Genomic DNA, 14384 nt, shown 5'->3' with positions numbered 1-14384 from the left:
CTGGTTGGATGCCAGTACCAGATGTGCTCGTGCATGTGCACGCGCGCGCACACACACACACACACACACGGAATAAAACAACTGCAGACACTTATTTAGTTATCATCAAATCCTTCCCTTCGATCTCTGCCTGCCATTTGTCTATGAGATATCAATACATACAAAGTTTCAAAGTTTGCAGTAAGTGTTAAAAAGCTAACAACTTAGCGATTTCCTTCTATGTGGAGACCAAACTTCTCTCACTACTGCCATTGAAAACGTGTCACTCCTGTGTTCTTTTCAAATGTATTTTTGTTATCTTTAGACAGCTGTACAAACATGTTTAAATTCAACAAATCATTTGATAAGTGCAGTGCATCTTGATCAATGTCACCCTTTCTGTAGCTCTCCCTCATCTTTCCCAACTCTTCACATAACTCTCAGTTTACATGGTTCCGTTTTTGTTGCTTGTGTTCTAGTGTGTTACCTAAACTTCCCTAGCCTAATTTTTCTTATTTCTAATATATAATATAGTTATTAGTAGAATCTTTCTCATATAGCCTAAATGACTTTTTTTTAAAAAAAAGAGGAATTATACTAAAGCTTAGCATCTTGTTGGATTGTCCTTTGGATATAGGTTAGATTTTTTTCTTTTCTGCTCCCCCAAATAGAATGATGAGGATTAGAAAGAAATAATATCTCAGACTAAGATATTTATCTAAAGTTTCACCAAAATGGAAGACTGCTGGGTCCTAGGGGCTCATACCCATAATCCTAGCTACTCAGGAGGCTGAGATATGAGGATCACAGTTCAAATCTAGCTGGGGCAAGAAAGTCTCTGAGACTCTTATCACCAAAAAGCTAGAAGTGGATCTATGGGTGGCCCAAGTAGTAGATCCTTAAGCAAAAATAAACAAATAAATAAAATTCAAGGACAATACTCAGGTCCTGTGTTAACATCTTGCAACTGGCAAAAACACACAAAGCTATTCTGACATTCAAAGTCAGACTGAATAGAGGAGGGTGACATTGGTCACTCATGTCACTGGTAGGTCTGTGGGCTGGAAAGGAAAATGGCAGGGTAAGCTCTAGTGTCCATTCATTTGGAGATTGAAGGTTTTTGATGTCACTTAAGGAGTTTGGGCAACTTTCTTGAAAATAGTATAGACAGAAACAGTATTACAAGTGTTATCAAAGGAAGAATGAATGGCTTTGAAAAATCATGATTTATGCTAATTATTCCTGTTAACAAATTTTGCTGACCGTTCCATACATGCATGTATCATTTTCATCTTAATTTCCAGTTTTCAACTACCTTCTATTATCCACTCCCTCCTATCTTCTCACACTTTCTTAGTTGGTAGTCCCTCTTTTTTCAAGTCACCTTGTTGTATAAACTTTATATTTCACATATGACAAAATTACTTGTTTTTTGTATAGCTTATTTCACTAAACATTATTATTTTTCCTCCAATTAATCATTTTTCCTCCAATTAATCATTTTTCCTCTAATGACATAAGTTTATTCTTTTTCTTTTTTTTGGTCATGGGGCTTGAACTCTAGGCTTGGGTGCTGTCTCTGCGCTCTTCAGCTCAAGGCAAGCTTGGCCTACCATTTCAGCCACAGCGCCACTTCCAGTTTTCTAGTCGTTTATTGGAATTAAGTGTCTCATGGACTTTCCTGCCTGCACTGGCTTTGAGCCACGATCTTCAGATCTCAGCCTCCTGAGTAGCTAGGATTACAGGTGTGAGCCACCAGCACCTGGCAAAGTTTATTCTTTTTGAGGACTGAATAATATATTTTACACCCTGCATATAAAACATTTTTCTAGTCTGGTGACTAGCATCAAAGCTGGTTCTATAGCATGGCTATTGTGAATGGCTATGGAAATTGTATGTATGTAGGTTTAATACTTCTTGGAAAATCTGTATTGTTTTCCATAGTGCTTGCATTAATATATCTTCTCACCAATATATAAGGATTTCTTACCTTGTCTATATCTTTAGCAGCTTCTTTGTGTTAAGTAGTAGCCAGAATAGCAGACTTTTATAAGAGTGTGTATGTGGGCCATGGAGAATGTGATTCTCTCTTTTTTGTATTTAACTTCATGTAGTACTCATGTGTTTTACTTTTTAAAATAGCATACATTGCAATAAATTAATATAAAATTATTCTATATTGTATTATATATATATATACGCATGCATTTAAAGAATGTGACATTATGCTAATAAGCTTTGTATTTCAATCCATTTGAAGAGATTTGTCTTCACTTTGACTCATAGAATGATTGAATGGTCTTGTAAATTTGTCCAATGACAAATGAATATGACTTTTCTTTTCCCATGGCCATAAATAATCAAGCTGGTGTTACATGATTTTTCTGAAACCATGGAGGAGGTAGGAAGTTTCGATAATATCAAATGTCAACTGGAGAAGATCTTCATACTGAGAAACGGTTTGAGTAGTGTGGCTACCTATACTAGCATAGATTTCCTCTTACAACATAAAAATTACTCTAGTTGGGTGCCAGTGGCTCTCTCCTAGAATCCTAGTGACTCAAGATGTGAGATCTGAAGATCACAGTTTGAATCCAGCCCACGCAGAAAAAATCTGAGATGCTTTTTATTTCTCATTAACTTTCAAAGGGTCAAACTGGAGAAGTGCCTCTAAGTAGTAAAGGACCAGCTAGGAGCAAAAAAGTCTGATAGTGAGAGGCCCTATTTGAAACACCAGTGTTGGCACCAAACCAAACAATCCAACCAAACAAACCAAAAAACAACACTTTTTGTTACATTTATTTAATAAATACTTTGTCTAAAAGGCTACCTAGTACTTTTCTATTATTCATACTGTAGTGAAATGAAACATATATATTTTGTGCTAAATTAGAGTGCTTTCCACTAAATTAGGGAGCTGGTATCAGGATAGCAAAGATGTTTTACAGTGCATAATCAGACATCAGTATTGAAAATGTTGAAGAGTGAATAATATTGAAATGGCTTTTTGTCTATCTGTGAAGATGGCATAATACACCAAAACCTCATTAGTAATAGAGTGATTAGTAGTCTTACAAAGAGAGAACAATACAGAATTAATACAGATGTTAATCTGACCAAAGTATAATATATGCATGTATGAAATACCATGGTGAACTTTCTTTGTACAGTTAATATATACTAAAAATTAATGATGCTACAAGTGGGAGATGCTGTATAGGTATCAACTTGTGGGTGACAGCACTTTGATGCCTACTTTTTTCTATTTCATGTTATTTTGAGTTCAAGATCCCAACTCAACCAGTTATAGAAAACTTTTTTTAATATTTGAAAAATATAGGATACTTTCTTATATCTGAAGAAAGTGATACCCATGAAACCCAGGTAGTTAAAACTATCTGGTGTAATACAATACATAGTCCACAGAAATGAAAAAGTGTATTCTTTCCTGTTTTTTTTCTGGATGTATTTTTATACTTATATTCGTATTAAATTCTGTGTACCATATTTGGGGAATTTCTGAGAGAAGTACAGTTGGCAGTGTAAATAGACCAGTGTAAATAGGTCAATTTTAGACAGTCAAAAAACAGTTACCACAATTTAATTTGTTTTTAAATGTATAAAACTACATAGAATATCTAGAATCTCTTATTGATTTGCCCTTTAAGGAGACAAGAGGAAATTGGAGTAATATTTTGAACTCTGTTAATTTATAGGGGATATATGTTTTTTTTAAATTCCTGACATCAGGATATCTTACAAATGTTTCAATATCTATTCATTCTGAAAAGGAAGGGTGTAGGTCTCTGTGTATATGCTTGTGAGGATTTTGAGTGTTGTTCATGTGTTGTGGGTAAGAGCCTAAGATGTTTAAGTATTTAGTGTACTTATGACTACTTCTCTTTTATTTCCTACTTGGTCTTGTATTCCTAGCTGTGGAGGGATAAACATCAGATGGGAGATGAGGACTGGACTATAGAAGGGGAAAAGATTGAAATACGGGAAATAATAGCTGTACTCTTATAAATTAGTTCTGATATTTGAAGTTTGGCAACATAATCTCCCCCTGGGGTAGTGTTGTTTTACTGTGTGTTTTGCCAAATTAATTTTGGCTTTCCCCCATCTCCTGCATTTTCCTACTCAAGAAAAATCTTGCTCTTTTTCTCCTCTCTCCTGGTTCCTCATATTCTGGTGTGATAATATTCTTTGGCCAGTAGGCATCTTCAGGACATTCTTAATCTACTTCAATAGTTTCTCTGTTCTCTACTTGAGAGATTGTCATAAAGCTTGTTTTAGAGTAAAGTCTTTTTGGTCCCTTTGAAAGTGTTCTATACCCAGAAAATGCATAATCTATCTTTATGCTTTCCATTTTTTTGGTTTCCTATGTTGAAATTGCCAGATTCATTTATAAGTATCTACCATTTTACTCTTAAGTTTTCAGATATCAGATAATTTATCTATCATAGTCAAAATGCCTGGTGGCTAATAATATGTCACATAGTTGCTTCTTTGTAAGCAAATAAATAGAAAATAAAATTGACTGCTCTTTATTTTTCTGCTTGAAAAGTTTGTCATTATTCTACACATCCAGACCTTGGAAGGAAGTCTGCCATGCAAATGATTCATTAGAAATAAAAACAACCACAAAAACCCAAGATGTGGGGCTGGGAAGGTGGCTCAGTGGTAGAGTGCTTGCCTTGCATGCATGAGGCCCTGGGTTCAATTCCCTAGCACCACATAAGCAAAAAGAAAAAAAAAGCCAGTAGTGGCGATGTGGCTCAAGTGGTAGAGCGCTAGCCTTGAGCTGAAGAACTGAGGGACAGCGCCCAGGCCCAGAGTTCAGGCCCCTGGACCCTCCCCCCACTAAAAAAAGAAAAAAACTCAAAATGTGTTTGCATTATTTGCAATGAAAACATTGTTCAGTATAGGAACTTTCAAGTATTTTGCAAGGAAAAATGAGTACTTACTGAATAGGCAATACTATTTATCCAAAATTATTTTCTTTGCCAATTTAATATCATAGATGTCACTGGAAGTTTTTTTTTAAAAAATACATTCCTTGTTTCTTCTATAAAGTATGGATGAGCAACTTCTTAACTGGGCACCTGAGAGGTGTTGAGCAAATGTATATGTTTGATGGTTTTAAGTTTTTATTTAAACTTTTGCTACTCAATCAATTAACAATCCATGATATTATATTTAAATTATCTTAAATAGTTTTGTTTTCTGGAACTATAATATGAAACTTATAAATTACATCTGAAAATTCAAGGTTTGCAATGAAGTGTAAGTCAGCCAGAAAAGCAAACTCTTTCCAGAGCACAGAGATTTCTGTAAGTTGGGATCATTCAGTTTGAGTATTGCCTTCCTGATGCTTGCACTGCCAGTGTTCATGAGAATGGGTGAGGAAGAAGCAGAAGGTGAAAGGAAGGTTGTATTTTCTACATATTATTCCTATGAATGTATGAAACATATGCAAATGTATATATGTGTGTGTACACACACACACACACACACACACACACACACACACACACACACACATATATATGTATATATATATATATATATAATTATATTGTTTGCTTGCTTGCTTGTTTTCCTGGTATTGGAGTTTGAAGCCAGGGCCTTGTCCTTGCTAAGGGAGCATTCTACTACTTGAGCTGCTCTCTGAGCCCTCTTTTGTTTTTGTTATTTTTCATATCGGTTATTGTATTTGCCCAGGGCTAAGCAAGGACTACCATTCTCTTATATTCTCTACAATTGCTGGTATTATAAGCATGCACCCACTAGTGGCTTGTGAGATAAATTCTAACTGCTGTTTCTAATATAGTTCATTTTGGGGAGAACAATTACTTAATCTCTATTGAGTTGTATGGATTAAAGTGTTGTTATTAGAAATAAGTATTTTATTCTCTTATTTCTAATACTTATTAGAAATAAGTATTGTAGTTTTATATATTTTTCTGTACCCCTGCTTTTTTGTTAGAAAGAGTATTTTTCACATTCAATTTTTGGGTATAATGTGACTATATAAATCATAAACTTTATATGTGAAAAAATGTTTAAAAACACTACCTATTTATTTACTATAAAAATGTATATAATGAAATGTTAGTTTATTGACTAACTGAGCAGAAAATGGGAATTGGAAGGCTAGAATCCTTTAAATTATTTTGGAGAAAGGATTTTTTTCTATTGAATAAGTGACTCTTCTCTGTAACCATTATTAAAGAGATGTTTGCCAGAAGTCTGACCTTAATCCCAGTTTTGCTAATGAATTTCAATTTTATATAGTGTTCTTTTGAAGAACCATTTGGTCAGCTTGTCTATATTGCTTTAATAATGGAACTTTTGATAGTTTAAGAATTATTTCTGTCTTTACCAGCCTTGAATCTGGTAGCACAGATAACAGGGAGGTTATTTTATTACACTCTGATTCCTTCAATGTAAGGATTAGGAAAGCCAGTTTATGGCCAAAGCTCATTCCATTATTTGCTCCAGAGGTTGATAAACATTATAAATGGATATCACAATTGGATTTTGAATCAATAACCTCAGACAGTATACCATACAGTTTAATGAACAGTCTAATTTTCCTTACAGTGGTTGCATAAAGCTATTATTTTTTGAAGATATATTAGATTTAGAAAAGATAAATATAAAGCTAGATAGTACTGTGTAGTCTCTAAATATTACAGTACTTGATTCTTCTAAGAGGCTTTACTGATGTCAACCACAATTCTTGTTGTTATGCTTTGTTAAGCTGGACCATTCCATGATAAATTTGAATTCATATACAATATTTTCTCTAAATTTATTACTTATTTGAAGTGGTTATGTAGCATATGGCTTATTTCAGAGATGAACTAAGAGCCCTATGAAGTGTGTGTGTGTGTGTGTGTGTGTGTGTGTGTGTGTGTGAGAGAGAGAGAGAGAGAGAGAGAGAGAGAGCCTAGTCTCTGATCAGTAGGAATAAAAAGGAATTGTATTCTACATATCTATATCTATATCACAACATAGGTCTTCATTTGAGAATAATGAGTTCTTGATATTCAATGTTTAAGCTTTTCTACTTATTTCATTAATGAAATTGTTAGGTCAGATTTGGGAAACAACCTTATAATTATTTCAAGGCATAAAAACTTTGCTAACTGTTGCAGTCCCTATTTGAAACTTAAAGACTCCAGCCTGGTGCCAGTGGCTCACGCGTGTAATCCATTGCTACTAAGGAGGCTGAGATCTGAGGATCGTGTTTCAAAGCCAGCCAGGGCAAGAAAGTCTGTGACACTCTTACTGCCAATTAACAATCAGAAAACTAGAAGTGGTGCTGTGGCTTAAGTTGTTGAGTGCTCACTCACCTTGAGCTAAAGAGCTCACAACAGTGTCCAGGCCCAGAGTTCAAGCCCCATGACAAAATAAAATAAAATAAAATAAAAACTTAAAGAAACCTTGTCACCCAAGAAAATGGGAAGTTCAAAAAGACATTCTATCATTGAGAAAATATCTATGTATTTTACAAGAAGGTGAATCACCTATGTTTTGAAGTGTTTGTCTTTTAACAACTTTTATCAAGATTGGATATATAATTTATAGTTTTTTATATTATTAAATCTAATTTTCACTTATGTAAAATATTTTAGCTTTTCCTTTGTGTTAGAAGAATAACATAAATCTAGGCCATTTTTGTCCTTATCAAACATCTTCACTTTTTAACTGAACACCTAAGCGCAGAAAATAGTTTGCTGACACTCGGGTTAATTTCTTGCTCTTTCCAAAACTTCATGGTACTGATAGTAACCTTTCTTTCCATTGTAGTTTTCCCAAAAAATGATCTAATTAATAATGCATTGTTTAGGATAGTGGGAGAAGCACTGCTGTAAAACTATGGAGAATGGGAAAAAATTTTGTAGTCTTTGATGTTTAACATTTCTACTTGGACTTTGGGAACCTAGATAATACTCTAAAATAATAACATGTTACTAGGAGTTTTGGCACATTCCTGTAATTTCAGAAACTCAGGAGGTAGATGGAAAGATTTTAACTGGAAGCTAGCCCAGGTAAAAACTTAGGGAGATTTTTGTTGTTGTTGTTGACAAACAAATGACTTCATGGAGAATATCTTTAATTTCAACTATAGGAGATAGATGTAGAATGATTGTGGTATAAAGTGAGACTATCTAAAGATCAACTAAAGCAAAATCAGCTACTTTGACCAGTACTTAATTTTATGTCAGGTTTAGGAGATAACATACGGAGTATAAAACACCATTCTTTTATTGAAGAAAATGTTTTTATCTTCTTTTTCTCCTACTGGCGTTTTAGATTAAAATTTAAGAAAATAAATAGGACCATGATTGCTTTGAGCCATTTGTATTTACTTATCTGTAACAAATGCCTCATTTTACTGTTCTTTAGTAGATGATTATTCAAAGGCCTATTTCATAACAGTTTTCGAAAGAAATAAAGAGCTTGCAATATATTGTAAGCTCTACTATCTGTGATGGTTCTTCATGTACATAAGTTTAAAGGAAACATACAAGATGCTTGTTCAAGTTCTTGCTGAACCATACAATACCTGCATCCTAATAAGGTGCATTTCAGCGCCTATATTTTTGACAAATAGCTGAGCTCCAGTTAGCTCTGTCCATGGTGCTGAAACTTCTTGTGATATATGAGTGTGGCTTGCTGATAAATTCTAATGTCAGACTCTGTGTGATAGTGATTCATCAGGTTGTAAAATTTCTGTTTGGGAAATGCATTAAATTAGTGAGTTTTTTGTTTTTGTTGTGTTGAAATTAACAACATTTATCCTCTTGTTTTAAAGAGTCCATAGAAATTACCTTCTACGTTGTCAAGAACAGCTAGAATTAATTGGAAACTGTCAATTCTATTGCAAAAGAAATGTCTAATATTAACAAGTAAATGGATGTGACTGCAGGGTTGGAAATGTTTACAGGGCAGTGATATGTTGGGACTATGCAGCAAGCTACTGTAAGGAAAGCTACACATTTGACTATGAACCTGAACAATATGAATTAATGAGGGAGCCATGTCATTTTGTACAGATAAGTAATTTGCCTTTTAAAATTATGGCTTATTATTGTAGATAGTTTCTGATATTTCATGAAATTTTCTTCATATAAAATACATTTAATTTTGCAAGACTGAGGGGTTTTGTAAAAACAAGTTTAGCTGAATCCCTCAATGATATGTGTTCATTTTTTCAAATGAAATTCATTTTTAAATCATACAAAGGATTTACAGAGAATTAGTGATTTTCTTGACTTTATTTTAATAATTCACACTATTTTAAACTGTGATGTGTGGTCACCTCAGTTATAGTCTTAGAGGACTGAATCTTATTTTGTGTTTCATCCTAAATTTGTTAATGAACCTGACTAGTTTTTTTTAAACTGTCCTCTTAAATTTTTATATTAAAAATCTTAAACTCTCAGTCATTTTAAGAATAAAATGCAGGTGGGGGGGAGGCTGGGAAGGGATGTGAAGGGTAAACAAAGGAGGAGGCTGCAATGCTTGATAAGAAAAGTACGCATTATCCTGCCCATGTAATTGTAACCCCTCTGTATGGTGTGTACACAAAAAAATTAAAAAAAGAATAAAATGCAGTAAAATTATTTCAATATCTCTTTCTTAAATAAGATATAAAAACCATATTTCATAAAGCTAAACCTAAATTTGAGTTTTAACAAAATTAATCTTTTTGGTGTAGAAATAATGCTATTCATGAAAAATTCATTCCATAATGAAAATGCTATATTTTTAGATGTATAACTAGGAGATAATATCCACAATATGCAAAGATGTTTATTTTTAAGATGAAACTAAACAAATGAGAAAATAAACAAAGTTAAATCCTCGAAATCACAAAAAGAGAAAAGGAAATATTTAATAGATGCTCAGTCTTCACTATGTCCTGTCATTTTTATATATTAAAATAAATGGTAGGATTTCATAATATTTTCTAAAATTGAATCTGATTAGCTTTTACCATTAGTCTCATGTAATTCATAGTAAAATTCTAAAACTGAGGTTTTGAAAGAGGACATCCTTGCTAGAAAATAATTATTTGCTTGCTATTTCAGTGGAGCTCATTGTGTTTAAAATCACAGATGCTGTGGCTCAAGAGGTAGAGCGTTCGCCTTGAGCTGAAGAGCTGAGGGATAGCGCCCAAGCCCAAAGTTCAAGCCCCATGACTGACAAATAAATAAATAAAATAAAATCACAGAAAAAAGTTGAAAACTGCATTTAGATAATAAGCCCTACTGAAATCTGGCACTATTTTCTGCAAAGCAAGCATCCTAAAGCTGAGCTTTATTATTAATTAGTGAAATAAGACCTTCATTTGCTCAGGTATTGGATTTACATTATTTGAAACTAATAATTAAATGCACCTCAAAAGCTGCTTGGTAAAAAAAATCTTTAGGTAAATATATAATTTCCAGTTAGATCTTTAAGTGAATATATAATTTCTTGAAAGATTTGATTTGAGTGGTAATTAGTGTTAAATACCATACAGTTATTGCCTTTTAATACTGATGAAAAACTTTTTAAGTTGATTTTTATGCATCACAAAATTGCAACAAATCCCCAAGACATTTCTTAGTTTTACCATTCCAAATTTCTCTATAGAAAAGCACATTTGAAAACGATGTCATTTAAATGATATATGATCAGATGTTATTTCCCAGAAATTATTCTTTATTTAGAAACAAAAAACAAGACAAAAGCAATTGATTTTAATCCAAAATGTATTTTTCCTTATAAAAAAGGTCCACATACTCACTGTGTCTACTCTACAGAATTTGTCCTTTTTATTACACCACCTGTCAATTCAAGTTTATCTGGTCACTGCAAAAACTCGTGGCTAATGTGTGTAATACAACACAGGAGAGGTATTGCTCAGTTCAACTACTCTTATATACTTAAAAAAAATACAGAAATGTTTTTGTTCACTTTAACTGTAGTCCAGACATAAAAGTTACATGAAAGTCCTAGAAAATGGAATTATTTTATTTGGTTGCCACAGTACCCTTTGAAGCCAGTTAATTAAAATGCTGAACTTGTACATATTTCCCTTGGTCAGAAGCAGCATTGGTGAAGTTTAACCCCCTTTTCTAGAAATTAATATTTCTCTGCCTATATTTTTTAAAATCATAGCTGCAGTCTTGAGTTTTTCTTTGAAGTAGGTTTAGAAGGTTGTTTTTAGGACATATTTGTTGGTGCACCTATGGCAGTTGCTTTCACTTCTAAAGATGTACTGTTTTCTTGGCCGGCTTCCCAGAGGTTTATCAGAGGAGGATAAAGCTCACTGAATGCAAGGGTTTGTTTGTGTAAGTAATTCTTTACGTGGATATGTTCACCATTGCAGTTCATTTCTTGACAGAAGTAGCTGAAAAGACACATCACACCAATAATCCCCAGAAGTCCTCCAAGCCAGGCCATCACTGTAGTGGTATTATTCTTTTCATATTCTTTGTGATCAGGGTCCAGGCCTTTTGTGGTGACGTTTACACATTGTTTTCTATTTTTCTGATAGACTGTGGGAACATCAATACAAATTTTATATTCAGTAGCTGGGTTCAGATGAGATAGATTATATACCTTGATATCAGAGGGTATTCGAGCACTTAGGGCAGCATGAGAATCTTCAGTTTTGACAAAGGCTGTCCATGTAACACTGGATTTGAGAATTTTAGAGCTTGTTTTCCAAGACACTAGAACTGAATTGGCCTGAATATCTCTTATTTTAATATTTAAAGATCCATTGCTCTCCTGGGGGAAAGAACCATCCACTTTGATCATAATAGACTTTAAATCAGCACCAACTAGATTAGTTGCTATGCATGTATATAAACCCCCTTCTTTTGGGGTGATGCCAGTTATATCCAGCGTGCCTTCTGAATGAACATAGAACCTCTCTGTCAGAGTATTAGGCATGAGTTTTTGGCCGGAAGGTGTTATCCAGTAGATTTCAGGCTGTGGCTCTGCAGTAGCTCTACAGTGGAGGGAGACATAGCTGTCAACTTCGACATCCAAGTTAGAAGGAAAGCTCTCAGGAGCTATAAGAGGGAGACATATCTCCATCATGTCTCTGAAGTGCACTTGCCGAACATTCTGGCCTTGAAATTCAGGTGGGTCCACGCAAAACAGCGAGTCTGGCTCCATAAACCGGATGTTGGTTTTGTTCATGTTAATCCAGCGGATGACACAGTCACATCTGATAGGATTGCTATGTATGCTGATTTCCTTGAGATTTGGCAGAGACTCGATAGTCCCATGATACAGGGCACTAAGGGCATTGCTGTTTAGCATCAGTGATTCTAGCTTGGGGAGTCTGAAAAATGCATTTGGATGAATGTAAGACAGTCTAGGGTTATTTGTAGCTTCTATTTTTCTTAAATCTGGCAAGTTATCCACAGCAAGACTGTCGATAGATATCAGCTCAGGCATATTATTTATCCCCAATTCCTTTAAGTGTAACATGTTGCTAAAATCACCCCTTCGTATTCTGTGAATTGGATTTTTATTTAGATCCAAAAATTTGAGGTTTACCACTTTTTGAAGAGCAACATGGGGCACTCTAATAAGCCTGTTGTCATAAAATGAGATGCTTTCTAAGTTTTCAAGTCCAACCAAGGCATTATCAGGTATTTCTGTGAGGTTTACTCCTGCTACAACCAGGCTGCGAAGATTGATAAGAGGCTTAAAGTTCATGTCTTTGATTCTGATGATTGGATTTTCCCCAATCATCAAAATCTCTAGATTCGGAAGAGCATCAAACCACTTACTGTTGATCATCTGCAGTCTATTTGAATTGAGATGAAGTCGAAGAAGATTATGTAGGCCAATAAAGGCTCCAGGTGAAATTGTAGAAAGCAAGTTGTGATTAATATAGAGTTCTTGTAAGTTACTCAGTCCAGATAGACATTTTTCAGGCAGCTCAGTGAGTTTGTTTTCCTCTAGGTACACAGAAAGGAGCTGAGACATCTTTTTTACATTAATGTTGGTGACTGAAGATAAATTGTTTTGGGATAAGTCCAGGCCCGTAAGGTTTACTGGAAATTCTATGGAATACTCAATCTTTGCAATATTGTTCGTCTGTAGGAGCAGAACCTGTGTATCAGCAGGCAATCTAGCAGGGAAATTTAAAAGACCTAAATCATTGCAATCCACTGTAGATGCTTCCATATACACAGATCTGGGGGTAAACCAAGGCCTGACTTCACATGTACATAATTGTGGGCAGTCCACTTTTTTATCTACAGCTTGTACTAAGGTAGTGATAACTAGGCCAAGTAGCACATGAATTCGGAGTGGCATGTCCTTCATCTTAGCTTTCTTCTTCAGAAATTTAATGGGTCCAGGAGGATTTCACAGTTACTTCTAGTAAGTACAGTAAGCGCTGATTGATAAAGAAAATACTTGTGTTTGTCAAATGATGAATGCCATAGAACTGCAGAGCTTTTCTTCACGGAAATAAGTAGGAGTGCCACAACTGCATTGCTGAAAGATGTCATGCATCGTGGAGAAAAGAAGGTTGTTATCTCCTTAATGGTAAAAGGTTGGCATGCTGTTTGAGGATGGAATATGTATAGATGGTCATAGGATATTGAGCAATTCATTTATTTAGGAGTATACTATTCATATCCCATGCTGTGGAGTCCTTGGAGGAATAGCGGCATTATGCTATATGCAATAAAAGAGAAAAAGAATTAGGACAAAGGAAAATGACATAATATTTACTAATTATAACTACTTCATATATAAACAATATTAAAGCTTACAGTTATCTTAGTATGTTTAGATAACTTCATCCTTGTTAAACTATGCTTTAAAAGCACTCGGATCTCAAGAGACAGTAGACAGTTGGAAATTTTTAATCTTTAGAAGTCTGAGGTTTCACTAAATGTAATAAATATTCTCCCAAGCTTATTTGGAATCTTTAGTTTTATATACTTTCAATAGTCATTTTATATATTTCATTCTAACTGTTATTGAGGGGGGAAAAAAAGAAAATGGCCTATAGTGATGGTGGATTTTGCCCCCCGCCAACACACTTAGGCAAAATACAAAGAATATGCATAAATAATACTGTTCCAACCAAATGAGTGAAGTCCATGCAGATAACATTAGTAGGAAAGATTATAACATAGCTGTTAAATGGACTAGAAATAGTGAGTGGTATTTAGCTGGATTTTGCATTTTCAGTTGAGTCTTTCTATAGTCTTATTTGTATAAGGTGACCTGAATCTTTACAGTATTAAGGAAGTGTTAAATCTAACTTAGCATAGATATACCTGTATTTTATTCTTAACTGAAGTTCAGATTAATGTCAGACTGTTTTATTTAATCATTGAGAATAAATTATGTGCCATTAGTCA

The 14384-nt window shown here is 34.2% G+C and overlaps 2 protein-coding genes across 2 annotated transcripts in view; one reads left to right on the top strand and one right to left on the bottom strand.

Annotated features, from left to right (window-relative positions):
* Immp2l (inner mitochondrial membrane peptidase subunit 2) overlaps positions 1-14384 on the top strand; it is an 850586-nt gene that overhangs the window by 400643 nt on the left and 435559 nt on the right. The gene's annotated exons all lie outside the window — the stretch shown is intronic.
* Lrrn3 (leucine rich repeat neuronal 3) lies at positions 10734-13685 on the bottom strand. The gene has a single exon (XM_042684686.1). The coding sequence runs from the start codon at positions 13330-13332 to the stop codon at positions 11206-11208; it is 2127 nt and encodes a 708-aa protein (XP_042540620.1). The 5' UTR covers positions 13333-13685; the 3' UTR covers positions 10734-11205.

This window comes from Dipodomys spectabilis, unplaced genomic scaffold (assembly GCF_019054845.1).
Source record: "Dipodomys spectabilis isolate Male_0828 unplaced genomic scaffold, ASM1905484v1 ptg000089l, whole genome shotgun sequence".
NCBI lineage: Eukaryota > Metazoa > Chordata > Mammalia > Rodentia > Heteromyidae > Dipodomys > Dipodomys spectabilis.
The sequence above is the reverse complement of the archived record's forward strand: the minus strand, read 5'-3'. Positions and strand labels throughout refer to the sequence as shown.